Source organism: Galeopterus variegatus, unplaced genomic scaffold, assembly GCF_000696425.1.
Source record: "Galeopterus variegatus unplaced genomic scaffold, G_variegatus-3.0.2 Scaffold931, whole genome shotgun sequence".
Lineage (NCBI taxonomy): Eukaryota > Metazoa > Chordata > Mammalia > Dermoptera > Cynocephalidae > Galeopterus > Galeopterus variegatus.
In genome coordinates, this window is record NW_007727042.1 from 19,796 (window position 1) to 35,152 (window position 15,357).

Genomic DNA, 15,357 nt, shown 5'->3' on the forward strand with positions numbered 1-15,357 from the left:
GTTTTATATAATATACAAAGAAACCAGCATCCCAGGCAACATGATTTCCACTCCCAACGCTCTCCCAGACTAATGGGTTTGTGGGGGAAACAAAAGAAAATACTCTGCTGAGGTCTCAGCATTAAAAACAACAACAACAAAAAAACTCCCCTCATTTGAGCAAACACCTGATTTCAATTTTGAAAAGTGAAATTTTGTAACAGTCACACAGAGAAAGAAGACTGCGCATATGATAGTTGTAGGACAGGGCAGAAAAGAAGGGGATGCAAGAGGCTGGGGGAAAAAAAGGAGGAGAAAACAAATTAGAAGGAAGGAAGGAGGGAGACTCACAGTATTATCTTGTCCAAAAGAAAAGAAGGTCCACTGCAGCACCAGGGATTACACCTGTCATATATTCACTACCCCTACCATGGTTATAACTGAATACAAAATTAGATAAATAAAAAACACGCCAGATATTACAGTAAACAAGTGAAAGAAATAAGCTGGCAACCGTATGGAATTTAAAAAGATTGTGTACCCCACCTGGGCTGGCTCCAGGGCTCCTCCAGGGGTGTACAACAGGCACAATGCACTGATGGGGAGAAGCCAGTCTGCTCTCATCTCTCATACAGAACAGTGTTAGGGGCGTGAGTGGCTTGGTAACTCTCACTGGGCCCCTTCTCATAAGCATCCCCCAAAGAAATGTGGGGCAGGCTCACACACAATCACAGTTCTGTTGGTGCCACTCCACAAACCTATTTTCCCACTCTTACCCTGCAGTCACGAGTGCATGCTCCCCAATCATGGAGGCGGTCCTGCTCATGGGATCGTCAACTCCTGATTAACTGGGAGTAGAAAAAATAAAATTCAAAGCATTCCCAAACCACTCGGGATCCTTCCTAATCAAATTTATTGCCAAAAGCTGGTAAGTAACAATGCAATTGGCCTATCTCACTTCTCATTCCTCTTTTCCTTGTCTACTTACTTGATGCGTTACTGAGCTGTGAAATAGCTTGGGAAGGGGGAGTGGGATGGTAACAGCTGGGAGCTCAGACAATCTACTCAGTTAATCTGCTCCCAAATAACCAAGAGCTGACCACAAGCTCTTCTTTAGAGAGCCGGGCACCCCTCAGTCAGAGCATGTTCCAAGCTTTACTATCCCTGCCTATTTCTTGGTGATTTTAAGACAAAGGTGGGGAGTATTCTTGGTGGACACACCTTGGCCAGTATCTGCTTTTGGAATGGTTGTTTTAGGGTGAACATTTACATACCTACCTTTTTTCTTAAGTGCATAAAACCCTAATACTACTCGGATGGCTTGGGGCTTTGAGATAGGCTCTTTTCACTTTTTTCCTTTGAAAAGAAAACTTTTTTTTTGTTTTGTTTTTTATTTAAAAAGATATCCTCACTGCACAAGTGACTACAGGCTACAGGCAAGGATGGGAGACAGAGGCTTCAACACAACTCATTGCACTTAGAACCGTTACTAACTGAAACACCATTTGCTTGTCAACAATGTACCCTTAACAGCAGGGAGAAACTTCTTTATAGTCTCTGCTTTAGACAAGATTTACATCTTTCTCCAAGGCCAGAGGCCAGTCGCGACCATAAGTCTTGTTTCTTGTCCAACAGACCCAATCCTCTGGCACCTTGTACCCCCCTTCCCCAGCAATATGCTCGGCCTAGGTTCCAGAGGCAGCTGGAAGGAAGCAGCTATGGGCTCATTCAGTTCTGTTTGCCCAAATCCAGAAGCCCTAGGAAAGTCCTGTCTGAGTCTTGACTCCTGACCCTTGCAGTGGCTGGAGTCGGTACTGGTGCACTCCCCCACTCCCACGGTGTGGGTAGTGCTGTGAATTGGAAACCGCAGATACCCTGGAGGCCTGGTAGGCAGATGACTGCCCAGCATTGGGCAGACTGATAGTCCGTAAGTCTGATGGCAATGATGACCGAGAGTTCTGAGGAAAGGAGGTGGAACTCAGAGTTCCTGTGCTGGACTGAGAAACTGAGTCTGAGGTTGGCGAGTCTGAGGGGCCCTGCAGGGTAGGGCTAGCAGCACTAGAAGGGCAGCTCCTCCTTGAAAGATTGCTGCCAGTGCTGTTTCCAGAATGTGGCTGGCTGCTATAATACCCTGGTGTCCCCGTAAATGAGGCCAACGAGTCTGTGGACACAGGGTGGGCAGGGCTAGAATAGGAAGTGGAAGAGAGGGATGATTCTGAAGAACTATGAGAGGGGGGGTTTCCAGGTCTCAGTGCAGTAGTTCGATAACTGTATCCTGGAGATTGGGTGGGATGTCCTCTAAAGGGGGAGGAACTCTGTTGAAGGAGGCTTTGTGATTCTGTCCGTGGACTATCACACTGCAGGAGCTAGGAAGAGTTGGGAGAAAAAGCATAAGGAGGTAAACAAGTCCCTTAAATGGCTTGTGAATATTTACAACACACATTTTTTCTTTATCTTTTTAACCATTTGTTGTTTTTAGAATACCAAAGGCAGTAAAATGGCTGTCTTTGATCATCTTATTTATTTTCCGGCATAATTTATTACCTGAGAGTAAGCAGATGATGATTTACTTCCAAGGCCGCTGAAACTATATGCAAAGACAGCATCTCAACTGCAAAGGATGGTCAGGATCACAAAACATTTGGAACCCATAACACACTCCTATGCTCAGAGATCAGCAATTTCTTATCTCACCTGGTAGCTGTATCTGGAAGGGCTGTAAACGGCTGCTCCTTTAGAGAGTGTTGAACTTAATGTCTCTGGGCCTTCTCCATCTGCAAGGTCTGGAAGGTAATATAAAATCAACTTGGCTTCTTAGAATAAGTGAGAAACAACCATTGTTCATTCAAATCACCAATGCCATCACCAACCCATGCTGCTCTCTTTGTGACAAGTCACGTGAGTGCAGCATGCCAGAAGAGCAACAGGAGTGGTTAATTATGGGCTATGTTTTAAATGCCTGATCTGACTCCTGTCTCCTTCTTTCTCTTCATCCTTCATCATGGTGCGTCTCCAGGACTTTGGAGAGATGAGAGTTACAGAAAGGTATCCCTTGGGAAAAAAGAGCAGACAGAGAGCAAGCAATGCTACATTTTACAAATGTTGCAGCCCAAATGATTAGGACTGAGCTGGAACCTGGTATACAGCAGAACCCAACTGCGTAAATAGCTGACTCACCTCATCCCAGCACTTGGTGTAAACTGTGTAGAGCCTGGCTCACGTGACCCTGAACCTGGTTGTCAGTAGCAGGCCATGGGCTCACCTGAGTCTTTCTCTGTGATGTTACTCTCCCACGTGGGAGAGGGTTCTCCCTTTTGGGCCACCCTCACACTGCTTCGGAGAACCTTGGGGATGCTCCCTCCTTCTCGGAGTCGTTCTACTGATGTGGGAACCATCCTGTAAAGGAAACATGGTATAAATTTAAGAGTCAAGACTCTGAAACAAATGAAACCCTGACAAAGTTTTACAATGTTGATGATACTCTTAAAAATCCAGGACCAATTTAAAACAAGTTATTTCCCCTGCCTCAAACGACATTAAGCACAAAAGAAATAACATTTTTAATGAAAAAGGAATCAAAGAAAAAGTGAATTAAAAATATCAATTTCTTTTAAGTCCCGTTTCAAAATGCTAAATTTCTTCCTGTGAAATCATGTGCCTTACACATAGCAATAATTCAAGAGTTTTCATAGATTAATGATTAATGATTTGAGCTATGCCTCTCCTTTCCCAGACTCATTTCTTTAGCTCAAGATCCCTGAACTCCTGTGCTTCATTCTCTGTTTCACTCATTTGATATTCAGTACTTGCTACCAGTATTATTTTTTTACTTGTGGTATTCCCTAAACCAGACACAAGTACTTTTAGAATGTCTTATTGCTAGCTATGGGGAACAGCACCTCTGCTGTTTATTCAACTGGTGCTCTGCTGAACTCCTGACTTACCTTTCATGCAAAATAAGAAAACAGAAAAGGCAGTGATAGTGCCCACCAAATAAAATAGCTCATCTGCACCCACAACTATATGCTGTTCCGTAGGTTCATTGGTAATTCTTTGTTTCTGCAAGACTTGGGGGGGGGTTGCAGCTCATAAGATTAAATCTGCTGAACAGACAGATGGCACTGTCGGCTGGCTCTCTCAGATGAAGTGTTCCCATACATTTAAGGTAAAATTGAGAATGATCCTAGATATATATATATATATGTGTATATATATATACACACACACACATACACACACTTTCCTCCTGAATTTAATTATAAAGCATCAAATATAAACTTACCACCTACTGCTGATATTCTCTTGAGGTCTGCAGTGAGATGAAGAAGTGCCTCTGGAATCTGATGGGCTTACTGCCTCCAAATGGGACATAGAGGAATGAGATGGGGAGAATTTTTTGTGAGGGGAAGATGGGGTTCGGGCTGAGGATCCTTGCACACCATGGGCACCAGTCTCAGAAACAGAGTTACTGCTGCCTTGCCCAGCTCCTGTAGACTTGCTTTTGCTCTGTGCAGAGTCACCTCCCCCACCAGCAGAATTCTCCTTGGCTTCTTGTTTCCGTTTACGGTACTCTAGCAGGGATACCTAGAAAAGAAAAAAGAAACAGTACTCTAGCTGGACATCACTAGTGGATCACTAGCAACGATGAAAGAAGGGAAGATGGAATCCTGGTAAGCAACTAGCCAAGCCATGAAAACAAACCAGAGACCAATCCTGACGACTTTCTTCAGGTGTGACAGAGACCTGTAGACAGCTATATATTTAAGCCAGTCAGAAATTAGTTAAGGGGAAAAGAATAAACTAGCAGATGCTATTTTTGAAGAATGATGTTTACCAAGTAGACTGCCTTTTTTCTGCTTTCAGAAAACCTGTAAGATTACCATTACCTAGTAACAAAGTGCGCTATCATAGTTATTTCCAACAATGAGAGTACCTAGAAAAGGGAGAGTGGAAAACTGGAAGCTTGTGTAGTTTGGGGGAAAAAAAACCTCCCAGGTGAATCTGATGGTTTTTCTGCACTCCCTAGGAATCTCTAGAGTTAGTTGGAGGGAGGGAGGGGGACAGAAAGGGGGAGAGGGGGAGGTGGGGGGGAGAGACAGGAAAAACAAAAAACCAAATGACAAAGCCAATGCTCCAGGGTTCTTAAATATGCTCAATTTTTAAAGATATAGACATAGAGATTTATTACTGTTTCTGTTTTACACAGAGGGAAACTAGTATAAAAGAAATGATTTCCAGTTCATACTTCAGCAAGCTAGCTTTAGAAAACCTATACTTAGAAACTTCTCTCCATTTCCCCCTTCATCTGCCTAATCCTTAACACACTCTTTCCTGACTGCCACAACAGAAGCCCTCTTCCCTGCCCTGCCTAGTATATCTAGACTGTTACACCATGATTATACCGGCTGTAGAACCTGTTAGGGTCTTACCTATTCCTCAACTAAACTATATATTCTATGATGGCAAAGACCAAGTTTATTTGATTTTCTAACATTCGGCATAGAACCTCGCATACTGCAGGTGCTCAATAAATTTCAGAAATGTTCTGAAATAACAAATCATGATTTTAATACTTTTGCATTCACTAAATAAACAAAACCAGAAATCCAGAGTGTTTCCATCTTTGTTTCTGATAATCAATGCTGCTCATGCAAGTCTTTGAAACCCATTACTATCTTACTCCAAATTATTTGCCAGTGTTTCCTTCTCCTTCTATCCCCTTAGTGCTCTCATTTTTCTGTCCAGGTGTAAAATATAACAAAAATATGAAAAATAAGACAATTTTATGTACGCATTTACTATACATAATCTTGGAAACAAGTTAATAATAATAAATTCTGGTAATGTATTTAATTATAATGAAAATATAAAAAGCCACTAGGCTACATGTCAATAAGGATACTACAGGTATTCTTTTTTTTTTTTTTTTTTTTTTTTGGTCTTTTTTCCGTGTCCGGCAACGGATCGCAACCCTCAGTGTTGCCCCCGTACCGGACCGGGGACCGGCAACGGGATCGCAAGCCTCGGTGCTGCTCCCGCGCCTCGCTCAGCCAGTGAGCTGGAGCCGGTCTGTATGTGGGATCCGAACCCTCGGACGGGAGCGCCGCCGCGCTTCCCAAGCGGCGCACTATCCAGTGCGCCACTGGGCCGGCCCGATACTACAGGTATTCTGCCATTTGTGGCTGTCTCACATATAGGACATTTAGCATCCCTATTCCTGCCCAATAAATGCAAGTCACTGCCAGAACCTAATATACTCCCATATATTTCCAAACTCCCCTGGTTGAGAACAACTGACACAAAAAGTACACTTCTGGCTTTGTGATTTTGTGATCAGACATTACTCACAAGTTAGTTCCAACCTGTTAGCAAGCTCTCTATGGCCCCGCCTTGCCCAATCCCCTCTGTACCTCCCCCAGCTCTCCCTGCCTTTCACCTGACACCACAACATTCAACTGGCTACACCACATAGAATCCCTGCTGTCCGCCCAGTAGAATGTCACATTTTTACCTGTTCTGCTCTTTCTAGTGTAACATCCTCACTCTCATTTATTGGTTGGTTGACTCTTACTTACTGTTTGAGATTCAGCTAAATCACTAACCTGACACCTCTCACTCCACCCCCCCAACTCTCAAACTGGCTAATAGACTCTCCTGTTTGTTCTCAAAGTACCCTCTCTATATATCTGACCAGGTCAGGTTCTTCTGTTAAGATGTTCTCACCACATTTGAACAACTCCTTTGGAGCATCCATCACCAGTGTAATTCATTATTATTAATGTAATCATCTGCTAAAGCTCATTTCTATAGGCTCCATCAGGGCAGAACGTAGGAGGCAATTAGCATGGTGGCAATAAGAGCATGCCATCTGGAATCAAACCTGGGTCATATCCTGGCTCTTCCACTTACTAGCTGTGTAACCATGGGCCAGTTACTTACTTCAGTTTCCTTATCTGCAAAAGGAAATTACCTATCTTACAGGATTATTGTGAGGATAAAATGCATCTGAAGAGCTTAATGTAGTGTCAAATAATGTAAGTAATTATTACTTTTTCACTGCTCTAGGCTTTGAATTGCCTAGCAAGTATATGGCACATATTAGGCATTTACATTTGCTGGATATTTACAACAGTAACCAAATGGTATTACAATAGTTTTTCACTGGACATGGCAGAGACTGTCTTACTTATTCGAGAACAGTGCTGAACAAAGTGGGAATTTAGTAAATATCTACTGAATTAGTCGGGTAATGTTCTTCAAAAGGAGGCCTATGTAATGTGAAACACTTACCTTTTTCCTCTGCGGTGGGTTCTGTGGAGCAGATGGGACTCCTTCACAAGCCCTTTCGCCACCAGGTGACATGGATCCACGAGAGAGGTCTTTCATAAAGCCATGTTCATATCTGCTGGGAAACCCTTCTGCAGGAGAACAATATCCCCCATCCAAATGTAAAGGTTTCCTATCTCCCACTAGGGGAGACCCTCGATATAATCCATCTGCTCGAGGCATAGCATTCAAAGGGGAGTAGGCATACATCAAGTTGAACTCCGTCCGAAATGCCTGGTCTGAGTTTCTTATGAGGGTCTGATGTCCATCTCCACTCCTGCTTGGGAAACCAGTCTCAGAGGTGGGCCCGATGGAGGGATGAGAAGCCAGGTCAGAATGACTTGAGTTGAGGAGGGAAGATCTGTCAGCACAGTTGTTAGTGTTGGAGTCAAGGTATCCTACTTTTGTCAAATCCAGGTCTTTTCGGTGACAAAGCTAAAGAATAAAAATCAACGGAGACATAGGATAGGGGAGAAAGGAAAAAGTCAAAGGGCAGAAAGGATGGAGGTGAGAGGGACACAGGTGAACAGGGAAAGATAAGAGGGATGAAAGTAGAGGAGAGAAAGGCATTAATATCTGAAAAAGTCCCACGTAGCAACAGTGTATATAGGCCAGAAAACTAAAGAATCCCAGCCTTTCCCAAATTGCTTTCAAGTCTTTCCAGATGAGAATACTGGGAAAGTCAGAATTAGGTAATTGGTCAAATGTGATATTTCGCCCGCTTAGCCTTTCATTGGTTTGCTGAGTCACCTTGTACTACACTAAGGGACAGGCAATATAATCAGGGATTTACCTGAGCCCCATGCATGTTACAGAGGTGAAGCTAGTGTCTTAAAAGAACTGGCTTCTGGTGTCATTCATTTCTAAAGTATTATTGATGGAAGGTGTGGGGAGGGAAAAAGGTGGAGGAAAGTAGAGGTAGATAGAAAGGCAAGTATTTAAGTTACTGGTTCAGTAAAGAAGAATGGCATTAAAGACATCAACCAACCAGTTCTTCACTCAATTTCACTGTTAAGTAGGTTTGTTTCTCATACAACTTTCTGGCCAGTCAACTTTTCTTTATCCTCTAATGTGTGTCAACATATCACAAGACCACTAATGCCCATCACTACAGAGCATCTGAAATGCTGAAATATATCAAAAATAAACCCCACCAATTATTTAGTTATCATTACCTTCTAACACCAAGATTTTCCACCAGTAAGTCAACTATAGCTAACTCTTTACAAAGAATGATATCAGAATCCCAGATACCACACAATGTCAGTTTCCAAATTATGCTACCTTAGAATCTTTAACAACCGAGGAGAGAGAGAGCTTTACTTTTCTAACAAGATAGAGGCAAAACACCCAGAAAATCTCTAGTACACTAGTAGAATTCGACATTTTTCAGTTTCATATTGATCTATAAAATCTTACTGATTCGGAATTTGGTAAACTGTCACTGAATTTAGCCCTAATATTTTACTGGAAGGTGGTGGGGTTAAAGTTCAGTTAATTTCTGAGAGGTTATGAGAGAATGTAACTTTCTCTTCAAGAGGAAGAATGTTCCACGTAGATTCACAGAATTAAACATTACTACGTTTGTCCAAAGCCTATAACAGAAACTCTAGCACTAAAGTCTGAATTCAACATCTCCACAGCAGTAGGGTTTCTGGGAAAAGCACTCAATTGATATCCTAAAAGATATCTTGTATAGCAACCATATCCCAACCACTGCAGAATGGAGACCTGTGACACAGAAGCCAGGGACTGATGAGTTTCCTTATGCACCCAGTAAGGAGCTACAGAGAAAAATGTAGGAAAGCTGAGAGACAGACTGACTTTCCCTTTCTAAAGAAGCTGCTCAATCTATCAACCAAAGCTCAAACATCTGGTTACACAGAGCAGAGAGAGCAGTCAGATTAACCCCGGACTCTTCCAATATAAGCTGCTCCTTTATTAGCTCAAGATAATAAATATCAAAAGACAGGTCCTACCAACTTTTGATTCAACTTTCCTTATTTGTTAACCAACAGACCTTATTTTTTAGGCTTTCTTTAACAAATCTCCTACCACATATTCAGCATCCTTTGAACTTGACTTCTAGATTCTCTTCTTTAAAAGAACTTCAACCCCCCTCCCCCAAATAACAAAAACAAACCCCAACACACACACGTACACACACACACAGCTACTTCATTTTCCTCCGTCTACATTGACAGTCCTGTGTAGTCACAGTCACACAGAAAGATTCATTCAATTTACTGTGACCAATTGGCCGCCCTCCAGCCCATCACCCAATTCACGCAGATCCCCAGCCCTCCCCACACACTCAAGAATACACTCATGCACACTCACTCTCAGCCTCCAAGTGTGATTGAGATGGTGTGATAACTACCTCGGGTGACAGGGACTCGGGCCTATGCGCAGGGGAACTCTCAGGGGAGGATATGTTCTAGAGGAGGGAAAAGCATCTTGTTATTCATCTACTCAAAGTCAAGAAGCAAAACAAAACAAACAAAAAATAAAAGCAAGCATAGATGTTAGCCACAACTTTTTTGGGGTGGGGGTGGGGGGTTGGATAAGAATGCACAGGGGAAATGTTTAACTGCAGAACTCATCTCGATGGACAGAATGGTTTGTTAAAATGCTTCCTGGTGTCTTTGAAAGCATTTAAGGACAAATTGGTTATCATGTTTCATGCTATAAGTAAACCTCTCAAGCACATATTAGGAAAGCGTTAGATTGGTGAAATTTTAGGTTTCTTTTTTTGTATTTTAAATGAGAGTTTAGCGACCTATATTATTTGTTATTGAGGGGCACCCTACCCCTTATTCCTCCTTAGAGAAACCTTGTTCCTTCACCTCATACTCCTGTCACATTTCCTTGTTTTCTTGTATGTCTCAGGCCCACCACCAGGGGGACATGTTAGCATGCTGGAGGCTGACATGGGTCGGGAGGTGGCCAATTCCTCTTGAATGAGGTACAGGAAATGTGACTGATGGAATCCCTGGCTCACAAGCTAGATTTGATTCATGGCATCATCTAATTGGACCTGAGCACCCCTACCAACATCCCCTTGGTTAAGATCCATTGTACTTTTGGGAACACAGCAAAAATAGCACATGTGTACACTTGAAGCCCCATCCCACAGAGGGTAGGACTTTCACCTGAGGTGGCACTCCTACAACAAGTACTGGGCAGTGAGCTCCTGATGGAAAGATGTGAATGGAAATAAGTGAAGAGAGTAACGGTGGTAGTATGGCCAGGATTTCGGGTGCCAGGGCTAAGTAAGGTAAGGGGAGGGTTCCTAATGTTGCAGACTCTGGGCAACTGTGACCTGGGTAGCAGGCCTATGCTGTGGTAAGGGAAATGAGGCTGCTTCAGCAAAGCAAGGTTTTTTGGCTGTGAATTTTATTCAGTGGGGAGGATGGGTATTGTATGTGTGTGCACAGTGTGTGAACTGGAGAGTGGAGTACAGATCTCAGGGCAGGAAGAGAGAAGGGAAAGGTTATTTTGGTGGAAAGGAGAGGCTAACTAAGCTTGCCCTCCCCATGTTGCTTTCACTCCTTTTTCTAGATGCTTTCCCCTCCTGAAGATCTTGTTTGCTTCTACTGCTTATCTCACCTTCTTCCCTCGGCATTGGATATTTCTCACTTTTCCCCTTAATGCTTTTTTTCCTTTTCAAAAATATTCTTCCCCAAACTAAGCTGGTCTTTACTTATGACACCTTTTTGACATTTCTCTATATGCGTCACAGTCTTTGATAAAAGAAAGGTTTCTACCTTTCTGTGCTAGAATATAGGAAAGAGTATGGCCGTTAGAATGGTGAAAGGATGGATCAGGGTGGTGAAGTTTATTTATTTTTTAACTGATGAGAAGGGCTATATCTCCTTAGTTAAATCACAAGTTTACAATCATGGAAACATGTGTTAGACCTTTTGCTATTTAATGTATTTTCTTTCCCTCCTGGTATTCTAACATTATGCTTGGACTATACATCACTAAAATGATCTTTGATTTTTTAAAAAAATGAAATTATCTTGCATTTGCATAGTGTTTCACGGTTATCCAAAAATGCTACAAGGGATAGGGAATGCACTGAGTGCTAAATTTGCTTGGTTTGGAAGGTGACTTACCTTCTAATTTCCACAATTTCACATTTATAATAAAACCTGCATTGATAAAGTATAAAACTCTCTTCCTATAACCTACTGCCCTCCAGGGAGAATTTCCTCTCATGAAATCTTACCATAAAACTCTAATTGCTAACTAAACAGTCAACTGCAAGTAGACAAAGTGAAGTTAGAAAGGACTGAATCAGCTGCTTTAATATCTGGCTAAAAAGAATGTTGCAAGGGGCTGTCTGGTTAGCTCAGCTGGCTGGAGCACAGCCTTGTAACACCAGGATCACGGGTTTGGATCCCCACTCTGGCCAGCTGCCAAAAAGAAGAAAAGAATGTCGCAAAGAATTTGGTAAAGATTAACTTCTCTAGAAAAACCAAACGTAACCAGGAGGTCCCCCCACCCCCAGAAAGAGGTTTGCTCCAAAAGTTATGTTAATATGGTCTAGAGTTAGCTACAAAATATAGCTCCTCTTTCAAGATTGCTACCTCTTTCTGAGTTAGTCATAAAAAAACCCCAGGTATTTTTAATCCGCACACTCTCATAAAAGCTGAATAGGGAAGATGGAATTGGTTAGAACATTCACCTTTATCAAAGAACACCTCTGGAGAAGTGCAAGCTAGGTATAGAACTGAGTGTGTTTAGTGGTCAGAACAAATTTTTCTGTGAAAAAGGAAGAGATAGTGCCCGTTTAATTTCATTATAAATCAAAGCAACATGCAATAGATGAGGTTTTTAAAATACACATGAATTCTATTCAAACCTGCGGTCACCCAAACTTGAATACTGAAGTAATTCAGAATTGCTTTTACAAACAGCTGAGATAGACATTTCTAAATTAATCCAAAGAGTGAATGTAATAAATTTGTCTCTTACAAATGCATGTTGCTAGTCTCTTGTCTATTTCTCATTTCTAACATAACAAGAAGGGAAAGAAACCTGGAGTGGGAACTCCCCCGCCCTGTATTTGCCGTAAACCATACCACAAAGCTTTCTAAATCTTTTCACTGAGGCCACAATGAAATACCAAACAACCTGGGAAAGACACTTCACTCATTTAAAAACCTAGAAATGAAGACACAATCAGTATAATCTGAGCTTTCAGGCTAGTTTTACTAATGGTTACCTCAGGAAGCTGGAGGCCTATTTTGAACAAGGTATGCAGTAAAGATAAAGATGGAAATCTAGCATGCTTACTAGATTAGACTGGTGAAATCTAAAGTTATGGAGACTGATGGACTACATGCACAAGATAGATGAATGGGATCTGTGGTAGCACTGTTCCTATTTTGGGAAGTCCAGGGGCTGCCAAGATGAGAGGCTACTAGATAATAGGCCACACTGACCCTGAGGTTTCCTGTTCTCTAGCTGAAATGGGGAAGGAAGACAGTAAAGAAACATTTGGAATGATATTATATTTAAAATGAAGAGGTACAAATGATGATTTTCATAGCCAGCACTCCCAACAACCAAACCCAAATCACCTCAAACTGCAGAGGAGTGTTGCAGCGACTAGCAGTAGTAAGTGACGTGATTGGTGAGAACATGAGGCTGTATCCATTTCGACACTCCTCTTCTCCTGGGTGAGACGGACCAGGTGTGGCCAACTGGGGGCTCTTTGAGCCTGAATTGGGAGGGGGTGGCGTGACTGGAGACAGAGGCCGAAGTAACTTGGTGACATTCTGCTCCATCAGATAGCGAGACTTCCATTTCTTTAGTGGGCTCAACAAGTCTGTGAAATACAAAGCTTAGATGAGAGTTTGAAACCACAGTTTAATGGGAGGCTCTATAGTAAAGCCATTAACCTCTAACCTACAATGGCTCTTAACTCCTCTTTTGCCTCATCCCATTGTTATCTCCTCCAATCAAACCAAAGCCCAAAGAAACTTTTCTACTGCCCCAATAAAAATAATTCTCAAAACAGTCTATATCCCAGAGAAACACCTGTTGAATGCAACAATTCTAGTGACCAATCCCTGGAGCAAATTTAATTTCTTCCAGTGCAAAATACAAATTTCTTTCTTTTATGCTGAGTTTCCAAAAATCTTAAACCTTTGATTTCTACAAAAACTTCTCCCAACCATTCTTAAGATCCACTTAAAAATCAAGTTACTACAATATGTATTTTAGTGACCATTCAGGTATGTGGGATGAAGTGATCATCATATGTTCTATTTTCAAAGGGCTTATAAATTTGCAAGAAATAAACAGAGAAAAAAATATAAAACAGGTTTAATATAAGTTTAATATTAGTATAATCAAGAGGGGTGATCACAATGCTGTGTTAGGAAGAAATAATAGCTATATTTTCCAAGTGATTATTATACGACTGTACTTGAAAAGTTCATGGAAAGATTTATATTATTTTTTAACTCAAACTTTTTTGAAGTACCCTTGTATACCAAGGCACTATACTAAGTGCTTTATGTAAAATATTTGATTAAATTTGAACAACTCTATAAATCAAGCACTACTATTATCATCCTCATGTTAAAGGTGAGGATATGATTTGTGGAGAGATAAAGACTAGGTAATCTTGCGCCCATCTACGTTCTTAATCACTAGGTTACAGTATATCTCCAAGGCTTAGTGAAAAGAGTGACATTTATCCCAGGTCTTTAAGAAAAAGTTTTGAATCAGTAGGTCACAATTAGACCTATGCTTCAGAAAGATCAATCTGGTAGCAATGGTTAGGATGACATTGGTAACTGGGAAACTATTTGGAGTTAATGGAGTAGTTAAACAAAGAGTTATGAGGCACTAAACTAGGACAGCAGATGTTCAAACGGAGAGGGAAAAACAAATGCAAAAAATACTGGAGATGCATATTTTCCTTTCTGATATCTCAGAAAGTTTTATTGATTAGACCTATGCTTCAGAAAGATCAATCTGGTAGCAATGGTTAGGATGACATTGGTAACTGGGAAACTATTTGGACTTAATGGAGTAGTTAAACAAAGAGTTATGAGGCACTAAACTAGGACAGCAGATGTTCAAACGGAGAGGGAAGAACAAATGCAAAAAATACTGGAGATGCATATTTTCCTTTCTGATATCTCAGAAAGTTTTATTTTCCTAGATTGGAATATATTCATTTGTTTCTTTTGTCCCAGATACTAACTTTTCTTCCCTCCTTTTTTTAAGTGCCTAGATATAAAAAAACAAACATGTAATTCATGGCTTAAATTCAGAGTAAGTTTTACATATTTCAAGAGTCTTAAGGCCAGCCCGTGGCTCACTTGGTAGAGTGTGGTGCTGATAACACCAAGGCCATGGGTTCGGATCCTATATAGGGATGGCTGGTTTGCTCACTGGCTGAGCGTGGTGCTGACAACACCAAGCCAAGGGTTGAGATCCCCTTACTGGTCATCTTTAAAAAAACAAACAAAAAAAAAAAAAAACATTGAGTCTTTTGTTAAAAGACCTCTAGGTCCAACACTGTAACTACTAAAATCAATTATATGTGATGAAGTTCACTGCAGACAAGTCAGAAAATACAGATGAAAACTGCCACTTGCAAATCAATGTACATGGCATTCATTTAACATATATTTACTGAGTACCTGTGATACCGTATATTCAACAAAACAGACCTGATGTCTGCCCTTATAAAGTTTACAGGCCAGCAGTCATTTGCCTACTTTTTTTCTATTTACTTTACTTTTTGCATACACAATTTTCTAATTTTATGTGGTCAAATCTATCCATCTTTTATTGTTTTTACCTTTATTCAAGTAATTCCCTAGATTATTTAAATAAACATTCACATATTTAAACACAAATAACCTGAAATCATACTCACAAATAAATGCACTGCTAATATATTGGTGTATTTTTATCTGGACATTTTTCTTGCCATGGCCTCATTGACTCTTGTCTTACTCACATTGCTCAATAACTATTTTCACTCAGAAATACATGGTAAAAATCTTTCTGTGGATGGGG

General features: G+C 41.1%; 1 protein-coding gene across 12 annotated transcripts in view; it reads right to left on the bottom strand.

The window, feature by feature from the left end:
* Window positions 1–1,350: 1,350 nt before the first annotated feature.
* SETD5 (SET domain containing 5) overlaps window positions 1,351–15,357 on the bottom strand; it is a 43,588-nt gene continuing 29,581 nt past the window's right edge. For 6 of the 12 annotated variants that reach the window (XM_008573529.1, XM_008573532.1, XM_008573530.1 and 3 more), the window contains 7 exons: window positions 12,897–13,144; window positions 9,686–9,742; window positions 7,270–7,740; window positions 4,262–4,563; window positions 3,242–3,375; window positions 2,674–2,762; window positions 1,351–2,345 (listed from right to left, as the gene is read on the bottom strand). In XM_008573529.1, coding sequence (XP_008571751.1) covers window positions 1,737–2,345; window positions 2,674–2,762; window positions 3,242–3,375; window positions 4,262–4,563; window positions 7,270–7,740; window positions 9,686–9,742; window positions 12,897–13,144 — 1,910 coding nt within the window. In that variant the 3' untranslated portion in view covers window positions 1,351–1,736. The remainder of the gene's footprint in view (window positions 2,346–2,673; window positions 2,763–3,241; window positions 3,376–4,261; window positions 4,564–7,269; window positions 7,741–9,685; window positions 9,743–12,896; window positions 13,145–15,357) is intronic. The other 6 variants (XM_008573536.1, XM_008573534.1, XM_008573538.1 and 3 more) reach the window with 1 other exon arrangement.